Below are 22445 nucleotides of genomic sequence, written 5' to 3'. Positions count from 1 at the left end.
ATGAGCCTGCCCAGTGCCCAGGTCTCCACATTCCCAGTTACAGGATGGAATTGCCTTCCATGTGACAGTGGTACCTGCTGCTTGTTTATCACACCTGGTGTAGAGCGGCATTGATCCCTCGTGTCCTTGTGAGACTGTGCTTGGGGTGCCAAGGCCTGCTGGTGTCCGTGGTGCGTGTTCCACCTGTGCCATTTGCCTGCCCTGGGCTGTGGGAGCGGGGCCTGAGCTCCCCTGTTGAAGGGCTGCTCTGGGGTTAAGCCCCATCGGGTGCAGCTCTAGAGTTAGTTCTGCCGTTTGACAAGGCCCTCCTGCTGCAGTAGCTGCGCTGCCCTTCATCCCTCGTCAGCTGGGCTGCTGTGGCCGCCTTGCCTCCAGTCTGTGCCATCCCTCCTGCTAGGCAAGGGCCAGCCTCATGCAAGGAGCCCCCTCGGAGAATGGCTGATAGCCACCAATCCCTTTAGAAAAGTCTGTGTGCTGTGAGAGTGTTGTGCTGCAGATCCCACTGTGACTAAATTTTACATTTCACCCTTGGTTTTTTGCCAGGTCCCACGGAGGACCTAGGCTTCCAAGAAGCAGTTACAGAAAAGGAATAGTGGCTGCTCTTTGCTAGGGACCTATCAGGCAGTGCTCATCCTGCCCTGGGAGGAGAGGAGAGGAGAGGGAGGCAGCCCTGAAAGGAGGGATCACATGTTAGGCTCAAATCCTCCTAACCAAGACTCAACAGCAGCAGGGGATACTTTGTGGTACTCAGTTAAAATAGTCCCTTGTGTGAGCACTTCAGGTCCTGAGACTCTCACTGCCTTTGCTCCCCTGACCCTTTGTACCTCTCTGAGGCACAGCAGTGTGTGCAGGACTTCAGGGTAACTTCAGGTTTAGTCCCAGACTAAATCTCCTGGCTTGGGAAGAGGGAGCTGGCAGTTGAAGGTGCTGCCACGACTCGTAGAGAACAGGGACAGTGACCAAGGAACCAAGGCCTTTGGTTAACATGCAGGTTATGTGATGTCCAGGCCAGTGTAGTGCCACCCTTTTTGATAAGGCTCAGCTGTGCTTTCTCGGTTTTGCTCTTTCAGTTCCCTTCCTGTTTGTCAGCATCAGGTGCTGATCATTGGTGCTGCAGAACTGCCTTGTGACAGAATTGAACAGAGTGTGGGTCCTTGTGCTCCTGCTGAAGAGGGATGTAGTAACCAAAGGCAAGAGACCCATCTGCTTGGCATTCCACTGAGGGCTGAGTGCTGTGAGATGTGGTGGCTGGGTACAAGGGTAGCTGGCTTCACCTGGGGAGTCCTCACCTTGCTCACTGAGTTTGGCCTTCAGCTTCATGAAAACTTTGTGCTTGGATTAATACACATGAATCAGCAGCGCAGGTGATTATGAAACTTTACGTTTTTTTCTGAGCTGTTACATTCAGGAGTAATATGCAAATGGAGTGAGTTATGCTTGTTTTGTTTCTCTTCTCCTCATTCCCATCTGTTAGGAACAAACCCTTAAACAAAAATGAAGCTACTCCATTGTCTTTCATCTCCACCGGGCTGCTGTTAGAAGACAGCTTTGCCTTTATAAACTTCTGAGGTCCAGCCCATTTTTATTTTAGGATAGAAGAGACACAGGGGCTTGTTTCACTTCCTGCAGCTCCTGCTGTGTGTAGCCACTTGTGGTCCCCAAGCCCTGGGTTGCTGATGTGAAACTAACAACTTAAACGGTTGTGATTATTAACAGGAAGAAAGTGCCTGAGGATATTTGTCATCGCTTTTGTGTGAACTGTGTTTCTTCCATTACAACTTGATGTCATTCTCTGTGGCATCTTTAACACCTGCTGTTTTTATAGTCTACACTTTTTTGATTGAAAGCTTCTTGGCCAAGGATCTAGGCTAAAATTTGCTCAAATAGCTTGAGTCTAAGTCTTATTTTCATGAGTTACTTGGACTTGTGAGGTACCAGTGTGGTCCCAGAAATCCCCCATTTTAACTTACCTTCTCAAGATTCCTTCTTTTTATTCATAATGTTTTTGGGTTTAGAAGGAGAAGTTAATATTTGGTATTAAAAAGAGCCTCTCGAAGGTGGTGATTGTTGTTTTATGGTAGTGATGTCCTGAACAGGGTTTCCATTGCAACATCTGGTTTTTCTAATGGAGTATGTGCCCACTGTGCTGGGTGGGTGCCTTTTATGAGCTGTATAAGATCTGGTCTGGGGCATGCCCCACTCCAAGGAAGTCAAACAAATCCCCAGGTTAAGGTTTACTTTTCTGGGGACTGTTTGTCAAACCCTGTTCTTGGGGCAGGATCAAACTTTCCGCTTATGTGAGTGGACGCCGTGCTTGAAATAATTGGCTGGTTAGTCCCATATGGCAACTTAGAAGTAGTGTTTCTGTCTACAGCTGTCTGCTGTAGTAATATTGACAGGAATCTTGTCTTATGCTATGAATTCTTCAGTATTTCAAACCTATCAAAGTGTGTGACTCTGTCAGACAGTGTAGTTGTTGTTGAAAATAGATGGTGGAAATTAAAGGAAGCATTAATGCAGGAAACGTAGCGGCGTGCAGAGGTTTTGTAGAAAACAGTGACTGTGCTGTTGAACAGTATCTGCTCTGTGCAGCTTGCAGTCTGAAACGTCACAAATTCTATTTCAGGGCTGTGGCAAATTGCTTGAAGCTTTTTAGGGCTGGACCAAGCATCAACACAACACGTCTTCCAAGTTTCTGTAACAGTCCCAGTAAAGCAGTGTCTAAATATAGTGCTGATGTACAAGTGTTCCTTTATTTTCCCCTGTTGTGTTTTACTTGCCTCTGGTTGTACGTGGATTCCGTTTAAAGATGGTTAGGCTTTTCTCTGAAGTTTTCACTCAAAATATTTGACTGTCTGCAAACACGAGATGAAAGGCAAGAGATGAAAATAAATAAATACATTTCCTTTAAAAGGAATGAAGATTTGAGGCAGCTGTGCTGCATGGAGGAGTGCAGCCATCCTTCTGGGTGTATACTCCCTTACTGGCGCAAAGATCAGCTGTACATACAATTTACTCAGTTCAGAGCAAGTATTTGGGCCTGGCTAATCTTTTTCCCTTTCAAAATGGTCCAGTCAAGTCAGAAACCATGGCCTGGATCCTCTCCCTCTGACAGGAGGAGCATAACTGTGAGGATTTCTTCTGTTGACAAGTGATTGATCCCCTTCCAGTAAGCAGTTTATCCCATCTAAGATTTTTGTTTCCTTCCGGACGTGCCTCTGGACTATATAAGGAGTTTAGGTTGACATAATTTCTAAATCAGTTTCTTGGGGGTAGGTGGGATTAAAGTACCTTCAACTGCAATACAAATTGCTGTGAATTTCTACATCCTCACCTCTGTTAACTTGAATTGAATGAGGCCAAAGAGTCGTTTAGGTCTATGCTCTTTCTAAGGTGTCAAGACCGCGTGTGTATTTGTAACGCATTTTGGCACCAAGTTCTGTTATCTCTTGACTGACATAAAGGGCTTCTGGAAGCTCAGTGTCTTGAAGATTTTGGATCTTGTCTCAAATATTTGAAGTTTTTCCTCTTTGTATTTATAGGGTTGACCTCCATAGAGCTTCTCTGTGTGTTTCTGTGTTTGTAGAACTGCTGTCCTCTCAAAGCGCTGATTGCAGTGTCAGTTCACGCAGAGCATGTCACAGGCAGGGTTTCCACGGGCACTGCCGTGGTGCCAGTGACAGGCAGGCCAGCTCACTGCAGCACTCAGCCAAAGCAAAGGGCCTCAGGGGTCCCTGGCACAAGGGGAGCTGCTTCCCATCACCAGCTGCCCTCCGGGAGCTGCCCGGGCAGTGATGTGGGTGTGCTGGGGCTTGAGAGCTCCTGAAACAGCCCCTGTTCCTGCTACTGCCACGTACTTTCCTTTTTAATGCTTTGTTCTCTAGCAAAATGTTGCTTGGAAAGGGGGGAGGGAGGAGATCCCAGGCTATTATCTGCTAAGTAGGTCGTAATTCTGGTAAATAATTGATTTTTTTTTTTTCAGGCTTGAAATCAGAAGCAGGCCTTAAGTGCCATGTCAAACCACTGTGATTATCACTCCTTCTGGAATTTCAGTGCTTCAGCTTGAAGGCTAGTTGTCTGGCTCTTTTGGGAGGGGTGTGCCACTGGAAGTAAAAGGAGAAAGTAATTCCAAAACCATATGGAGAAAGCATTTCTTTTGCTGCTGTATTGGTTTTAAAGTTTTCCTACTTTAACCTAGCTCCTGTGAGAATTCTCTGCTTCTGGCTTCTGTCATGTTCTGGAATAGCTGTTTGGGCTCTTCACCTGTTTTTATTAAGCGGTGGAATTTGGAAATGCAAGTGTTAACAGCAGCCAGCATCATCATTGGCTGTGTCTGCTCTGTATGTGACTGTCCATGCTGTACTGCTTAATCTTTTAAAATCTTACCCTGCTGTGCAGACTGCTCAGTAGGAGTCTGCTGTGGATTGCTTGGGTTCAGCCTGTATTTTGGCAGACCAAATCCTGCTCCCAGATAGCTGGGGCAACTGATCAGTCTTCTTCTGGGGGGTGTATGTGTATATATATGTGTGTGTGTGTTTATGTACAGACACTTGGTGTGTATATTTTGTGATTTTTAGCTCTGCCTCCGGAGTGTTTCCTTAACAAGCTTTTTTCACCTCAAGGGAAAGAGGTCTTGTGCAGGGATGTGGGGAGGGGAGACACAGTCCCCTGAAACTCTGTTTATTTTGTGACTTGCCTGGGGGTGAGTCCTCGCTGTGGGCAATCCTTGGCTGCATCACCTGCAGTACAGCAACAGTGCAGAGGCTGCTCTGGGGCCTGCAGCAGACAGAGCTGTTCCCACAGGTAAGTCCTTCTCCTGCTTTGCCCTCTCCTGCACCAGCTGAGCTGAATTGCAGCTTCTGGGTGCCCTTGAAGATTGTGTGTGTGTGTGGCAGTCACAGCTGTCTGTTCAGGCAGCCAGGCTCTGATCCTGCCTGGCTCTGTGTGTCCCTGCAAATCCACAGCTCCCCTTGAAATACTGGGGAGCTGCAAGAGCTCAGTTCTTGGCCTTGGTGCAGTTAGTGAGTGGAACTGCTTTGTGACTTGCTGGGCATGGGAACACCCAGTCTGCTTTGGGAGCTCTGCTTTGTACCTACGAGGCTGGGTACAGACCAAAGCTCTTGGGGGACACCATCATCTGCACAGGTTGTTTTGTCTTTGTTGGGACTGATGTGGTCCTGTTTTCCTTTGGCTGAAATTCATTGGCATTTTAGTGCTTCCCCTTGGCATAGCTTCAAAATCCCTTGTTGGCTCATTCATGCTGTGGGATGTCAGGGCTTAATGAAGTGGTGGTGTAACACATCTGTGTTACCAAAATAAGCTCCCTCTTATCCCATGTTTTAATAAAATCTGAGCAGCAATGAATCAGTCAATGATGCTGAAGTGTAAACCAGCATTGTTGGTGTCTGATGAAGTACACCATGAGCTCTGACTGAGAGGTCTTTCCTCTCATCTGCTTTTCGGCTTCTCAGAGAGCTCTGGCACCACTGGGCTGCCTGTTTTTGAATTGTGTTTATCTCAATTTATTCTTCATAGTAATTAGAGGAGGACTTCCACTTCTAAAAGCAGGTTCCACACAGAAGCACATGGTTTGTGAAAAAGGTGGTGTGGGATGTCAGCTGAGAACTTTGTAACCCAGAGCAGACCTTGACCTTCATCTTAAACTAGTAGTTTCAAGGGGAAAGAGACAGAGAAAAGATGGTGTTTATTAATGCTGGTAGGTAGCTGTGTTTTACCTTCAGCACCTTTAATTAAAAGAAGTTCCTATAACTACCTTGCTGTGATTATGAATGACACAGAAGTGTTTTTTCTTCTCCAGCCAGATGACAGGAAGACACTGAGCTTGGGCAGCAGCTGTGTTCAGAAAGGGTTGTCAGTGGTGTAGGCAGAACCATCTGCCTAGCAAGGCATTTAGCTTGGGTTGCTTTTTCTAGGCCAAGATAGTAAATCAGTGGCTTATTTTTCAGTGTTACAAGTAAGATGCCAATGGGGTAGATTGACAGTGTAAACAGGAAGAAGGCAGCTACCTTTATTGGCTTCTTAGTGTCCCAGCTGCACTAGTGAGAAAACAAAACAATATTGCAAAAAGATAAAGCCAAAGCAACTCATCCTGAAAGAGGTCGAAGATCTAGAAACAAAACAGTGCTCTTATCAGACATTTTACTGTTTCTTTTAAATAGACTTTAATACCCCCCACTGCCTAGGGCTGACCCTCCCTTCCCTTCTCACAGAACTGTCAGTTCAGTTAAACTCTTGTTTGAACAGGCCCTTTCCTCTCCACATGCCAGGGCTGTTGGTCTGCTCCAGTTAAATACAGGAAAAGGTGTATATAGAAATGGGGAGGGGTTTTAAGAGATCATGAGGTGAGAATTGCTCTATTTTATTTAAATTAATTTTATAATCTACTTCGTTGGAGATTCCTGTTGCCAAATGTTGTTTGTAGTGCCTGCAAAACTCTGAGACAACTGTGAAGAGCAAAACAGTGAATAGTGTGCTGGTGGTGGTTGGAATTTTCTTCCATTCACCTGGCAAGTGACGGATGACTGGGTATGGGAGCAGCAGCCCTCCCAATGCAGTCAGCACAAGCAGTTTCCACTTGGGCTTTGTTACTGATGTTGTTTTTAGAGCTGAAGTGAAGGCTGTGGTTTGAGCACAGCAGCAGTGCTGACCTGAGCAGTCACATTTGCTGCATCCCACCTCGGTGCTCTTACGCTGCTGCATTGTGTGGGGAGGATCAGTGAGATGGAATAGGAACTGCTCTGGCTTATCAAATAACACTCTTTCCGGTTATTTTTAGCTTAGCCAGCTCCTACTGTGTTCTGCCACGGTCCTTGCAAATGTGATTTAGGGGGCAGTGGGTGGACATGGACAGGAACCTACACAGGGGAAACTGCTTGAATCCTAAAACTTTAGTCCTCAAAATTAAGGCCCTGCATTTGTTGGGAAATCCTTTTGACTTCCAGGTTCTCCTTACATCTGTGCGTGGTTTGTGGTTGTTTACTTGTTTGGTTTTGCTCTTGGTGGTTTTTTACCTTATTTTTCATGGAAACCTTTCTCTCTTGCAGTCAGTTTGCAACTCTGATCTAGGCAATGCTAAAGCTTCTGGTGCCTTTGGCACAAAGCCACACGTACTTCTGAATGTAGCTGCCTGTCCGTGTATCTCTGTGCTGAAAAGTCTCTACATGTGAACAACCAGGCCTAAAATTTGCTTTCTGCATGTTAGACTTGCAGTAAATGAGGACAGCTAAACTTGGTGCACAATCCTGAGTAAAGAGTGGAAAAGAAAACTGCAAAGGTGTTCCGGTGTGCTTTGGGGTTTCCTTTGCCAAGGACATCCAGTGGCCTGACTGCCAATATGAACTGAACATGGAAACCTTTCCAGCTTGCCTGAGAAAACATAGAACAGGAGAGGACTCTAAAGACATAGATGCTGTGAGGAAAGAGATTAATTGTCTGCTCTCTAAGGCAGGAACCTGAGGTATTCATCCATGTTGTGGGGTGTAATGTTGTGCCATTATGACTCAGTGGTAAACAGGAGGAGCAGTGAAAAAAGCAAGAAGGTGACAGGAGTTTCACTACTTTGGGCCCCGTGAGTATTCACACTCTGTTCCTTGAATGGGTGGTACCTGTGTAATTGAGCCTTGACCAGATTTCTCTGGCAAGATACAGCCAGGCCTGCTGGGAGCATCCCTGTCCGTGTATGTGTGTGTTTGCTGTTCAGGGCTCTAAGTGGGGGCGACTAAACCTTGTCAGTGGCAGCAGCCACCGGGACATGGGCACTGTCAGCTGTCACAGACCATGCTCAGGTCTTGCCTTCTGTGGTGGCAATGGGTGTAACTTTATTATCCTGATGTTGGTCACACCCCGCTGCTTGGAGTTTATCCTGGAATTTACAAATGGCTGTGGAGACACCCTGTATTTGAAAGGCCACATCTCCTAAAGGTGTAACCCATTCTCCTCCTAATCACAGCTCTTGTTATCGGCTGGACTCCCCTGTCTGGTTTGTGGTGTGCAGTGGTTGTGCTTCCCTCCCAGTGTTTCAGTTGGATTGAAACTGCACGAAGTGTCAGATGTCTTGGAGAGATGGGATTTTACACTTCGTGCCTTGCCGCCTGCTGTGCCCTTTGTGTGCTGGGTGTGAGGTGTGTGTGATTCCTCAGTGCAGCCGGGGCTGCTCACCGGAGCTGTCGGGGGTGAAGATGAGCAGCAGGGGAGTTGTGCTGGCAGAAGGGAGATCCTGGGAATTTGCATGCTGCCGAGCAGTCTTGTCTGGACTCTGCTGGATAATCAGGTTAGCTTCCTGGATTTTTCTAATGACTCTCAGTAGCTGGAGTGAGCAGCTCCTTCTGTCCTGTGGGAGGATGGCTTAGGTTTCCCTGAGATGGAGAATGGCTTCAATAGCCCCAGCTTTCACATTATGGGCGGGTGATGGAACCTCTTCTGCATGGGCATTAGATCCGTGTGGATGTTTAATCTGTCCCCACAAATACACCAATGAGAGCAAATGCAACATGTCTCACTAACAGGCTGCTGCAGACAGATCAGACCTGTCCTCTAGTCTCTGCATGAACTCTTCATGGAATATATGGGCAGATTAAAGAACTCTGATCTTCTTTTTTAGATGTTTAATGATCTGGGTTTGACACACCTAAAAGATTAAAAGTGGACTGCAGTTAATTCATCTCCTAAAGACTTAAAGGCGCTGTCTGCTATGGGGATAAAGCTCATCTGTGGTAGAGACAGAAGTTTCTTGGAGGCTGGTTAACATCCATGGCCTGGGATCCCCCGGGGGAGGGAGGGTGGAGAGAACCACCAGCTGTCTTGCTGCTTTCGTATGCAAGGTACATTGCTTTCTCCTCCTTCCACCTCAAAAATAAGATGCAGTTCTCAATCTGTACGTGCACACACACACTTGACTGGCATGTGAGGGCCTTACCCTTCCTTAGCACACATCGAAGCACTGTGTAAAATTTACATGTGACAGGTCCTGTTTCTGCAACCACTCCGCATGATTGAGAGATCACTTACTGGAATGAGAGGGCAGAGGATGTAAACCTGAGATGGATGTTGGTGATTGTGGGAAAATCTGCTGAAATTTTGCATTCACAAACTCCTTTTTTGCATGCTGCGTAAGCTGCAGTTGTCATTCTAGCGTCCAGCAATGTATTTAGAAACCTCCCTTCCTGGGGTGCTGCCTCCCTTTTGCTCTGTTCCCCGGAGAGGGTTTCACGTCTCCTGCAGAAGGGACAGTGCAGCCTGCGTGAAACTGCTTGTTTACCTCTGGGTTTGAGCTGACGGCTGTTTCCTGGGGTGAGCTGTGTTTCACTGCGGTTCTGATTCTGCAGCCCATGCTCCCAGTCAGCTTGTTCAGCAGCGTGGGGGATCACCCTCTGGACATTTCCTATGGCCAGTGATGGGTGCCTGGTAAGAGTCTCTCAGCACTGATCCCTGGCTTCGCTTCATGTGCCTAAAGGAGAAGCAGGCTCTGAGGCCATAGGCAGGCTTGGAGCTAACTTGGGGTGGTTTTGTCTTTGATTTTACCTCACACCGAAGAATGAGTTTACAAATTAATGGGACTTTTCAAAACTAAATGAATTGGTTTTGTATTTGAGTGGGGCTTCAGGGTTCACTGAATAGCCTTACGTGTAGGTATGCAGTCTTTATTTACATAGAGAGGAGATAGAAAGGATGAAGAAAACAGTTTGTTTTGAATCTGTTTAGCATCCTAGCAGAGCCTTTTCTTCATCCATACAAGAAAAATAAAGTCGTAGGGGTTTGACATGGCAAACATATCTGTTCTTTTTCTTTTGATATTTGATCTTTGTGGCCTGGGGGACAGGCTCCTGGTATAGGTAAACACCGCAATTATCATTTGTGGATCTCAGTTTTGTATGAAATTGTACATATTGAGTGTGCTGTTTCCTGGGTTTGGAGATGATGATTCAGGATATGTCAAGGAAATAAGCAAGATGTTTAGCTTTCCATAGCTTAGTTATTATATCTTTTAGAGAACGGTGCTGTATTCCCCAGGCAACTGCTTTCACAGCCCATCCACACTGATGTACTTCTGCGTGTGCTCAGCACTGGGCCTGAATCCCTGATCCTTCTCCAAGTAGCCTGGCCAGCACTAAGAAGTAAAATGACATGTTTCTGTATTGTTTATCACCAAGTAAACAGTGATAGGCAAAAGCTGCAGCTAAGGTTGGAAGGCACTTTAGTAACTTAAAGGTTACAAAGGAAAAATAAAAATAGAAGGGTGTTGCATTCCGGTAACTTACCCCTAAAGCAGCCACGTGTAAATCCCAGCAATTGCCTAAGCTTCAGCCTGAAGGAAAATGAAGCAGTGTTTTGCTAATATGTTCTTCAGTTGCAGCAGAAGCTTTTAAGTGTGCCCACCCCATGTCTACTGTGCGTGTATCCTTCCAGTTTGGATTTCTGAGCCATGAACTAGATCACAGAGCTGATCCAGCTTAGAAGGGAAGCGTCAAAGATATTTTTCTTTGAGCTGGCTGAGTTCTTTATCTGGACCACAGGCATCTGTGGGGTTGCAGAACTAAGGGGATAAGAGGGGAAAGGGCAGTGAAGTGGTTTATGGCTTGGTGGGGGAAACCTAAAACCCTGCTGCTGCCAAGACAATGCATTGTCAAACTATGGCCTCACACATTCCCTGGCATGGAAACACAGGGGTGCAAACTGCCGGAGCCCTGTTCTGCTCTGCAGCTGTGGGAATGTTTTTGGAGTGAGTGTAGACATTACAAACTTGTGCTAGCCTTGGTGCCATTCACAAAGAAGCCACAGTGATGTGGGGCTTTGGCAGGATGTACAGCTCCCTTCCCCCTCCAGGATTCTAGGTATTTACTTAGGCAGGCAGGTCTGAGCTGCTGTGGCTTCACTGCTCTTTTAGCGGGATTAGCTGGAGCACAGCTCGCTTGGAATCTTCTCTGCATGCTGCTGTTAAGCCTCTCAAGCAGCTCTGGATGTTGTGCTGCTGTGAAAGTATGACACGTGCATTTGAACCATTGTGTGGCCGTGGATTAGACGCAGATAATCTTTCTTTTTACTTAGAAGTTAATTTCTTTTACCCTTCCTGCTTTCTCATTAGGTCTGTGATTTCATATTTCCAAAGAATGAACGTGGCACCCAGCAGGAAGGGTGTAGGCAACAGGACAAGGGAGCAGTGTTGCTGTGCTCTCTGTGAGTGCCAGTGAATTTATAACTGTAAATTTGTTAGAGTCTTCCTTACCCCCCAGCCAGGTGTAATCTGAAGCAGTGAAGGAGGGAAGCAGTTTAGAAGGGGGAAGCACAAGGTCACAGAGGAAAGGAATATTATGTTTGAGAAAAACAAAAGACAATGAAAATGGGACGGAGATGAAAAACAAGATGAGAGGATGGAAGCAGTAACTGAGGAGGGAAATGCCAGAACAGACTCATATAAGCTGAAGCAAAGCAAGGCCAGGCTGTTGCTGTCAGAACCAAAGGTGGAAGCAAATGCTTGAGCATTTTTTTGCAGACTGTGGGAATTAATGATGAGCCTTGGTCGCCCCAGGTGGTTCAGAGCCCGTTGTGCTGCTGGAGGAGAGTGGTACTGTAAGAGACTGTCAGAGGGCTGGGGTAGAGATAGTCCCTCTTGCGTGCTGAGGGGGCTCGTGTCTGTAAGTGATAGAGCTCCATGGGCTGAGCTCTCTTTCAGGTTACCCAAAGGGGAGGAGGAAGGGCTGTGCCTGCTGCTGAGGTGAGAAGCAGAGCACACGTGGAGCCGTGTCCTCGGTGTCTCTCTGCGGCTCTCTCAGCCCACTGTCCTGGAGCCCCCCAACCTTGTTTGCCTGCCCTTTTTCTTGTCAGCAGTTATCTGTTGTTGGTTCATCTTCCTCTGGCCTTGATGGCAAAGTTATTGACAGTAACTCCGAGACTGGCTGGCCCTAAAATGAGAATAAAAACCCTCTTAATGCTCGCCTTAACAGAGACACTGGCTAAGAAGCCAAGTGCTCTTGCTTGAGCCCCTGTGCTGTCTCCACTTGCCATTGAGCACAGCAGCACCCGGAGCAGCTGGAAGTGTCAGAGCAGGTGAGCTCCTGGCTCTGATCTCTTTACTCTGGTCCTTTGCTCCCAGGTGGAGGCTGAGCAGCCTGTGAGCGTTGTGCTGGGCTGAGGAGATGTGAATAACCCAGTTTCCCTGGCAACAGCGGGCGCTTTAATCACTGAGACACAAGGCTACCTCTGTTCCTGGTGTTCAGCCTTGCGTGGTGTATCTGGCTGTGGCAGTACTTGGCTTTTCTTGGAAAAAATGGCAAATAAAGGCAAGAAGGTCGTTCTGCCTTTGAGATAATTAAAATCTGCAAAGGTAGATTTCAGTGCTGTATTCAGCAATAATGGAAGAAGGATTATAACTACTTCTAAGCTTTTTAATGTGTGAAGAATCCCTGGAGGATACAGAAATAAAGTTTTAAATTCTGTGTGGGGCTTTATGAACAGATCTCATAGCAGTCTGTGACACCGAGAGATTCATTCCTTGGCAAGATGACTTATTTTCTTTTTTATGGCTAGGGAGACAAAGTGATTCAAAGGTAGACTGAATCTTGTTGCAAAGTTAGGAATAAATATCCCTCTGAGCTGATCCTCCACCTGGCATTTCCTCCAGTTTCAGGTAAAGGTTTTCCTGTGCAGTTGGAGACAGAACACGTTATGGGAGGTAGAAGTGTGAAGCTGGTTTTTAGCTGGAGAAAGTGAGGAAAGTGGAAATGCTGTTATTCACTGCAAGCCTTTCTGCTAATGTATTTTAGTCTGCATTTACTCCCCCTCTAACGAAAGTAGAGCAAACTATTCATTTTGAGAGTGAGTGCTGGGAGCGAAAAAAATATTCCTGCCTTAGTTTCCGCTCCGCGACTTGGTCGTGTGCTGCGGGAGTGCAGAGGAATTGGTTTGGATAAGAACCGTTTGGAGAAACTTCTGCAGGAAAAAGGAACTCTTCCTTGAGTAGGCTTGAGGCCAGCAGAAGTGTCCAGTACTGATGTTCCTCCTTGGATAACGCCCATGTTCAATTATCAGTGATATATCACAGGTTTCTTGGGTTAGAAAGCTCTTGTTTCGGCAGCTCCCATGCAAGCTGCTGTTTAGAAAATCAGCTTCTGTGGTGTTTTCCAAATGGTTGTGGACTCTGGAAACCTCTGGAAACTTCCAGCATCTAGAGCACAGTTCCTTCCAGAGAGCAGATACCACCTTCCCTCTGCCCTTTGTTGCTGTGATTGTGCACAATCTAACAAGTCTTTTGAGGAGCACCATGAGAACTTGAGCACAAGGTAATAACTCGAGCAGGTGGGTGACATAAAACTCATGGAGTTTGTTAAAATAATATTGCCACAGTCCTTCAGCAGCCTAAAGGCCTTGTACCAGGCTGTTACTTAGCTGGGTGGCATTTGGTACGAGCTGAGACAGAGGCTCACATCTACAGTGAGTTTATTGTTGGGTTTTCAGGATATTGTTTGTGTAAATTCCCCAGACCAGCTCTCCCTCCTGAAAACGCCACATAGATCAAGTTTTATTCTGTTCCACATAAAGTTCACATCTTTTACTGAAATGAGTCATGCTTTAACTGAGTTTACTGTGAGGGAGGAAAGTGGGCTTTAAAATGTTACTCCTCCACCCTGCCTTAGTGATGTATAACAGGATTATTAGTATGCTTGGCAGCAGCTGCTTATTATTTTCACAGAACCTGGATATTTGTGAAAACAAGAAATTGCTTTTGCTTGTGTTCAATTGTAACTGTTTTTCCTTTTTTTTGATGTCTTTGTCTTCCATAAGGCTCACTGGCCTCTGTAAAGGCAGATCTGGCTTTTGTCCTTGGGGTTATTTTTCAGTTTGGGGAGAAGGGAGGCATTCTGTGCCTGGTAGCCGAAAGAGGAGTTACAGCTCTACCATTCTGTGGGCAGTGGCCTGTGCGTGGCTGGTACTGTCACACCCAGCACACTGCTGGGCTTTGGCAGGTGAAAGTGCTTCACTGGCCCATGGAAACTGGTGCGGTAGCACTGTGTGGACACCAAATTTGGCTCCTCTGTGTGTATTTCTTTGTGCAGAGAGGTGAAAAGCCTTTTAGTTTATGGCGAAGGAGCGGCTCAGTGTGTGTCCTCGTTACAGATTTTTGCAGGAGCAGTCTCTGTGCACAGCAACTAAAGATGCCATAACCAGTTTTGCTGCTCGTTTTTCCTGCAGAAGTTCATGGTTGTCTCATGCAGTAATGGTTAACTTGACTCCTGATGCCACCATCCTTTCTGCTTGTGTTTTGGATGTGTTGTTGTAGGGTTTTTGGGGGGAGGGGAGACAGGATGTATAGAAGGGATCAGTGTGGTGGTTTGTTTATTTGTTTAAGGGATTAAGCTCAAAATAGGAGGAGGGGCAGCCAACAGAAGAGGACGTTTTAGGATTTTATTTTTGGCAGTAGGTTGGGCCAACTTGACATGTAGGACCTTTCCTACTCTTCTTGCTGCTGAGAGTTATGGAGAGAGTTACAGCTCTCCCCTGAGTTATGTATCACTATCTTTCCTAAACTGGCAGGGGCATCGTCTGCTCTTGACTGACAGAACACCCAGAGTCTGTTACCCAGTAGGTTCCTCAACCCAGCCAGGTAACTTTTATGGAGCTGGCAGAAGCATTTATTTTGATGCCGATGCTTTTGGAGGAAAATGTGAGGGGGGATGAGCTGTCATTAAATGAGCACTAATGCAAGAAAGGACTTTGCCTTTTAACACTTAGAATAAGTAAAATGAACTTTTGGTGACAACACGAATTTAATGATATTTACTCCTCTCCTTGGTCAGTGTTTAACCCTGGCTGGCTCTGGGTTTGTGATGCTGTCCCCAGCAGCTGGGGGGCCGTGCCCGTGCTGCCCAGCCCGGCCGCAGGGTGAGCAGAGGCTGTTGTTGTGTTTTGCAGATGCCCCGTTCGGGGGCACCCCGCCCGGCTACGCATACGATGCTGACCGCGCCGAGGAGCAGAGGCGGCACCATGACATGATGCCCTACATCGACGACTCGCCCTCCTCCTCGCCTCACCTCAGCTCCAAGAGCCGCGGCAGCCGCGACACGCTGTCCTCGGGCTCCCTGGAATCCACAAAATCCGTGAGTCCTTCCTTGGAGGTTTGCCGGGGGGGGCGGCCCTGCCAGGGGACAGGAGGGGACTGCTGCTGCTGTGGGACACCACCCCATGGGATACATGTCATACCCCATGGGGTACACGTCATACCCCATGGGATACACGTCATACCCCATGGGATACACGTCATACCCCATGGGATACACGTCATACCCCATGGGATACACGTCATACCCCATGGGATATGTGTGTGGGACGTCACCCCATGGGATACACCTCATACCCCATGGGATACTCCTCATACCCCATGGGATACACATCATACCCCATGGGATACTCCTCATACCCCATGGGATACTCCTCATACCCCATGGGATACACATCATACCCTATGGGACGTGTGTGTGGGACACCACTGCTGCTGGTGTACAGTTAAAGCTAAACTGGGGCCTGGATTTCAGGGGTCAGTGTTGTGTATATGGTTTTTGAGCCCTTTGTGCATTTTAGTGCAGAGAATTGGTGACTAATTGCAGTTGAGAAGGTCTCTGAACAGCAGATATTTTGGACAGGAGACTGTGGAACCAAACACATTCATGAGTCTCTGGGTGTGGATTGTCATTGCCTTTCACAAGGAAAATAGAAGTTATTTTCAGGTAGGTTAAGGGTTTTGATCAAGCATCTGGAAGGCCTATTTCCTTCACCCTGTGAAAATGGAATAAAAAGAATTAAAAGTGCCAGCTCTGAAATGGTGACTTTGTGTGGGAGATGGCCACTACCTGTAATGGATTTGACTGTTCACTCAATAGCTGTCTATATAATCAATTATTATAGATCAGAGATACAGAAGGGACTGCCTTGCCTGACCTGTGGCTTAACACAGTCCTTCAGTCTGCCTTGCTTTGGTTTTGCTTCAGGTTCAGTAGCATGGCTATAGCTTGGAACTTCAGGAAAATTTCTGGTTTTGGTTTTACAATATTCTTTGCATCTGCATGCCTCAGTAAAGAACTATTGGCTCTGCTGTCTTCACAGTCCAAAATGCCTTCGTTTCAGCTTGGATTAGTCTCTTTGACTTTCAACCTTTTGTTTCTTTTTATCCTTTTGCAATAGATTGCAGAGCACTTGAGTCCCAAGTTGCTGTTTCCCTGAATATCTTTGTCATTTTCAAACTTTCGGGTTCCCCAAATCATTCATAAAAATGTTCAGTAGCACAAAGCCAACTGTCACTTCCTTCCTACAGTACTTCTAAGAAAATGTGCCAAACAACCTTGAATTCCCACATTGTAAATGACTCTTTGAAATCTCTCATCCAAGTGTTTTAACTTACTTGTTGCCTTTATATTGTTCTTTCCTGTTAATTAAGATGTCATGGAAGATAATTATGGGTATTTTAGAGATATCAGCGTACGTGTAAATCAACAGCATCACTATTATCAGGCAGTTTTATTTATCTTGCATCAAAAGGCAAGTCTGAGAAGTGCCACAAACCATCAGTGCTCAGTGTTCATTATACACATCCTTCTGCTCTCTGTTGGTTACTGTCCCAGCCGTGCTTACTTCTTCCAGGATCAATTCTAGGCTAAGAATCCTTCCTGATCCAGTGTCCTCGTTCTTTCTCATTTATAAAACTCATTGTCAAGATCTCTTAAAGCATTTATTTGGTTTATTGTTGATGTTTGCTTAATTTTATTTGACTGTAAAGTGTGGAATCTAGTTAGCTGCTTATGCTTTAGTGTATTCATTTTGAGATGCTTTCTTATCTCTCAAGATGAGAATTCTTGTGATATGTAAGAGGCTTTTGAATGAAGAAATTACCATTGGTAAATTCAAAAAGCTCCAAAGCCATTTTAGTATTGGCCTGAGATTTTCAGGTTATGTTTCTTAGGATGAAGGAAAAACACAATGTGACTACACATGGCTGAGAGTTATCTTCAAAGAACCAGTTATGACAGTGCCTGTGACTGGAAGAGACACTGCCCAATAGTTAATCTTGTTCTTTATTCGTTTGAATATTGCCTCATAAGCATTTAACAGAAGTTAATTTAAAAGTTACTTTAATAATGCTTGAAGGCTGCTTCTTCAAAAATAAATTTTTAACATAAATTGTTGCTTTCTTTTCTCTGACTATAAAAAGATGTTTCATGGCTTCCAAAAAGAAGATGTGTCCTGATAGATATTAGACTTCTAATCATGAACCTCAACTGCTTCACTTGATCCTGTCTGTAATCAGTCCACAGATGACAGTCTCTGGACAGTCCATGGCAAGCAGAAAGAGACTAATTTATATCCAGGTATTTCCCAAGCAAGTTAAACTTTCAGTCATCATGGACTGTGAGATGGCTTTTGCTGAGCTGCGTTTTCAGCTGTACTGGAAAAGACATCAGTAACAAAACTGAGTGTCAAACACTGCTGAGCCAAACATGTAACATGTGTTGGACCAGAAATACCAGGACATGGATCTATTCTATTTTCTTTTATTCTAAGCCTGATGAGCAGAAAACGTGTTTTGTCTAGATGTGTTTGCTTTTAAAGTTGTCTTGTTGCCCTTTTACTTTTAACTGAGGTGCCTGCAGTTACTTCTGAAGATTTCATGACCAGAGTCTGGAAGTGAAGTGAACTGCATGCAGCAACACAGTGCATGCCTTACATACACCCTGGCAAAACATTCAGGTTGTAAAGTCATTCAGAGGTTAAGAGGTCTCGAATCTTTATGATACCTTTGAATTACTGAATCGTCCCATGTCTCCTGTAGGCTCCTGCACTGTGCAGTGGATAGAGGGAATGATACTCCCTGGTTTCAGTATTTCATCTCTAGAGCTGCACCTTATTTACAGGACACTGCCAACTCTGGTCTGGGTACAAAAGTATTCCTTTCCATTGACTCCAAATACACCTGGAATGCCACAGAGGTCTGAATTGTGCTTGCAGTGTTCCTGTGAGATGAGAGGATGGTATGTTCACTAACCACAGGTAATCAGGGCAGACAGGTTATGGGAGAAGCATCTGGTAATTTAGGGTGCTTAATGTGAGATGTGTAGCGTTCTGCAAAACCAGATTCTGACTTTTAACACAGCTTTCTTCACATTAAAGTAAAATTCCTTTAATTTCACTTTGCAACCAAGAGTTAACAGAACTCCAGCTAGGCACCCAGAAAACAGAAAATGTAGCAAATCTCAAAAGCCTACAGGGACAGAGGAAAAAGAAGAAATAGGTTCCACTAATGCTTAAGTTGTTTGTTTATTTAACTTGAGAAGAGATTTAATTTTCCCAAATCTGTAAATCTTTTCCCAATTCCTTTCTGTAACAGCTGAACTGTTGTGATTGAACTACACAGAAATTCTGGAAACCTCTCTTGGAAAACATCAGCCCAAATGTTTGCCAAATAAGACAGTGCTGGTAGCTTCAGAAGGTGTCAGACTGTTGGTAAAAAATAGTGATAATTCACTCCCAGAAAGAGAGAGAATGTGTCTGTCTTTCCCATACAGTGAGGGTGAAGAACAGAGAAAATACCTGGATAAAGTTAGAGGAGGACAGAGGGAGAGTTTGCTACAGTGTTCTTAGGCCACAGGAAGGTGTAGGGACAGCTGGAAAATCAGAGACTGACACCCTTCAGGAGAGGAGAGTTACTGCCAGGAGTTTTGGAGTGGGTAGCTTGCAGCCTGGAGGCCGAAGGAGGCTGGGAGAAGGGGGAAGCCTCACTCACTGACACTGGCACTGACACTGGCACTGGCGCTGCTCCATATGAGGAGAGGTTGCAGCCCTGGGAAGTGCAGGAATAGGAAAGGCCTTTCAGGATGCTCCCCACACAGGCAGGCTCGGGGACGTGCCTGGGACTCTGTGGGGTGGGTGCAGGGCAGGCAGTGGAAAAGCAAAGCTCATTCCAGCGCCCCAGGAAACGAGGGGAGTCCCTTCTCAGGAGTTTAGAAGGTGAGTTTTTGACAAAACAGATCTCTCCAATCCATGCACGTATCAAAGCAAGGGAGGCAGGAGTGCTAAAGCTGAGGGACTACCTCCTGCTGTCTGTTCTGTTCTGTTAGGAGAAGCTGCCTGGTACTTACAGACTTCCAGGTAGAATTTCTCTTCCCTTTTCTGCTGTGCATCCATGGCTGGTGCAGCATTGGCAGCCATTGCCTGTCCTCTGGTCAGATCCCTTTGTTCCTGCTGTCTGCCAGCTCAGCAAGAGCAGGGCTGTGGCAGAGCAGGTTGTGGAGTTTGCTCCTAGCTTGGTCCCAAGGGGATGCAGAGAAGCTGACCCCTGAAGCCACAGGAGTAAATGGGATTACTGCTCCTCTTGGTACTTCTCTTGCTAGCTTGTCCTTCCCCCTCCAGCATTTCCTAACCATTCTTCTTTCTTCCTCTCAGTATTTGAATTGGTTTGTTTGTTTTGTTTTACTGTCACTTTCCCCTCACCACCCCCAACAGATGCAGTTTTTCCTTTTTATTCTCCAATTCTTTGCTCCTTAAGGGCTCTGCCTGGATGTACAGCCCTTCCTGAGGAGAGCTGGCACACCAGCACTGATGTTATAAATAATGTTGGCTCCTCTCCCTGCTGCTTCCCCTCCCCACATGGAGCATGATTGGCTTGATTACAGAATTTGCCCGATTTAATATCACCAAGACAATGAGACACCTCCAGCAGAAGCTTTCAAACATATTTATGCTTTAAAAATCGAACTGAATGTTTTTCTGTTTTGTAGGCTGTCAGCTTCTGTATGAGATTGTGAGCTTGGGAAACCTTGCCTTTGAACACATTCATTGCACGGTTTATGAACACCCTGTACCAAAGGAAGAGTTAAAGTGCCTTTTATACGCCCACTTTGAATCCCTGATTCTCTTCACAGAGCTGTGCCAGCAGCAACCTCTTTGCAAAATCTTACGTATTGTGGTTTCTAGATTCTTAATCTGTGCTCCTCTAACATTTGCAAGAAAACAATATTGCTGTTAATTTAAACAAGAACCAGGAAGCCCTGAGTTCTTTAACCCGAGTCAGGAAAAGCTGAATCTGTCTAAACCTTGGAGCTGGTGAATGTCAGCCTCGCAGTAATTGAACACAGCACACGATGCCAACCTGGTTAGTAAACTAAAGTACTTAGGCTGACAAGCTGTAAACACATTCAACCCAGCCATGGCTCGGGGCCAGCGTGTGCACTGTGATATCTCCAGAGCTTCCAACCCCTCTCGCTGGCCGAGGCTCAGGTTGCAAGATCACACTGTGACTCAATCTTTTGATTTTTTTAAGGCTTTGGAATAGCAAAAAGCACCCCCAGTTAGGAAGAGAGGAGAACACCGGGATCTTACAGGCACGAGATACCTGTGTAATTTCCTGTCGCCTGCTTTCCACCTTCCTTATTGTTTTTGTGTTTTTTAAATGTAGCTCATGAGGAGTGGAAGCAGAGCACTGATTTCTTGTTTGTTCAGATCTGGCTGGGTGCTGGGTCCTCACTGCTCCCATGGCAGGGAGACAGGAATGCTCTGCCTGCTGCCCTGCTACAGTCCTGTAAGATTTATTCTGAAACACATGGGTAGAGAGGTAGCCAAACGATGGGAGGGCAGTGGAGAAAGGGTAATGGAGAAAGGCGAGGCACGGATGCTGGCATCAAAGAGCAGGGACAGTCAGAGCATGAAATACCAGTCAGACTTGTCCAAGTGGCAAACAGGCTAACCAAGCTGGGTAGGAAGCATGGGATGGACTGCTGACCACCTGGCACTCCCTGCTGAGTGGTTAGAGTTTGCCAATACGGGCTGCTCCCACTTCCTGCTGGGAGCATCCCATCTGCACTTTGGTAATAGGTGTATTTTCCCCATCCTCTGTGGTCTGGTAGATGTGGTACCGGCTCCTCCACTTGCCACAAGCAGCTCAAAGATTTCAGACTGCTCCCTTCTTGCCAGGGTAGGGGAAAGGAGTCCTCAGCCTTGGCAGGTCTCCCTGTACTGGTGGGGAGCTTGATCCCAATGCCCAGGATGTTCCCTGTTAACTGTCCTGGCTGGAGTGCAGGAACAGAGGGGCAGTGGGGCTGTTGGAGTCAGGGTTGCTCTTTGTTTCCCTTCTGTGTCAGACACGGGCAAAGCAGAAATGCCCTTGGCCCAGAGCGCATCACGGCTTGCCTGCTGTGTGGGCAGGGTGGGAGGGCAGCCCCACAGCCTCTGCCTGCTCTCTGCTGTCCTGTTCTGGGTGAGCAGGTGCGCCTGTTCCCTGGTCTGTGAGTGAGGAATGCTCTAGTACCAAATAATAAACTTACTCTTCTTCCTCCTCATTTTGGCACCAAGTGAATTTCTGAGTCTTGGAGTACATTTCATAACAAGTGTGACTTAAAAGGACCCTGAGGCTGAAGAAGCACAGGGGCTGTTTCCCAGATGTTGATCGTGCTCCACGCAGCCCCAGCTGACTCTGTGAGCAAAGGCCTCCCTCAGCAGGAGCCCTTGTCAGGACACAGCTCCCGGGAGGGAACAGGAGCAGCAGCACAATGCACACAGCAGCTCCCTGGTGGTGCTCTGATCCCTAACGCAGCAGGAGCAGGGGTTCGTCTTTTCACACTGGAGGAAGCTGTATGTAAATCTGAGGTACTGCATTGGAGATCTTGTAATGTGCCCTGTGATCGTTGGTTCAACTCCCCTGAGGATTTCTTGAGCAATTGCTGTGCAGAGCGTGAAGCAGCCAGGCCCTGCCCTGTGTCCTGGCCGGCTGTGGCCGAGGCTGGACTTCTGCAAGCATCACACTTGGAAAAATGCCCCCGTTAAAAAAGGGTAAGGACAAAACCGTGGACTTTGCACAGTGCCCTCGTGGTAATGGCCAGGAAGGAAGGCCTGCAGTGTGTCCTGGGAGATGTTTGTCTCTCTGAAAGCTCATCTCTTTTAACGGGAGGAAATTAACATTCCGGCAGAAAATGCCGTCTCCGTCAGCTGACGGTGCCCAGCAAGAGCTGGCTTGTAAATTAAAGCTTTTACTTGTGGAGAGGAAAACTGTTCTCAGTGCTGTAAGGAAAACTGTTGTGCCGCTGTCGTGACGGGGAAGTCTAAGTAATTTAAATAACTTGTCATTGTGTGCTGCTCTTTACAGATGTTACAAACATATCCAGCTGGTTTTTAAATCCTCACCTCCTCCAAGAGAACCTGGTAAAGATAATTATGGTGCTGTGTCAATATTGACCAGTTACCTCATCCTCAGCAATGCGGACTTTGGAGCACTGTTAGTTTTTTCTCAATGCTTCTTTGTGTAGCTGCACTTTTTCTTTTGTAAGTGTTGTAAGAAATCTTTGGAAACCAAGAGCAATTGTGTTTTTCTTGCACCAGGGCTGCCACATCCCTTCCTCTTTGGATGAAGGCAATCTTTGTTAACCATCTTGGAGCTGCCTGTCTTGTTTGTG

The 22445-nt window shown here is 46.4% G+C and overlaps 1 protein-coding gene across 1 annotated transcript in view; it reads left to right on the top strand.

Moving 5' to 3' along the window:
• BCR (BCR activator of RhoGEF and GTPase) overlaps positions 1-22445 on the top strand; it is a 98650-nt gene that overhangs the window by 32068 nt on the left and 44137 nt on the right. The window contains exon 3 of the mRNA XM_066200055.1: positions 14926-15110. Within this exon, the coding sequence (XP_066056152.1) occupies positions 14926-15110 (185 nt within the window). The remainder of the gene's footprint in view (positions 1-14925; positions 15111-22445) is intronic.

Source organism: Chamaea fasciata, unplaced genomic scaffold (genome assembly GCF_029207755.1).
Source record: "Chamaea fasciata isolate MVZ Bird 193981 ecotype frontalis unplaced genomic scaffold, bChaFas1.0.hap1 SCAF_18, whole genome shotgun sequence".
Lineage (NCBI taxonomy): Eukaryota > Metazoa > Chordata > Aves > Passeriformes > Sylviidae > Chamaea > Chamaea fasciata.
This window is presented reverse-complemented; position numbering and strand designations above follow the sequence as displayed.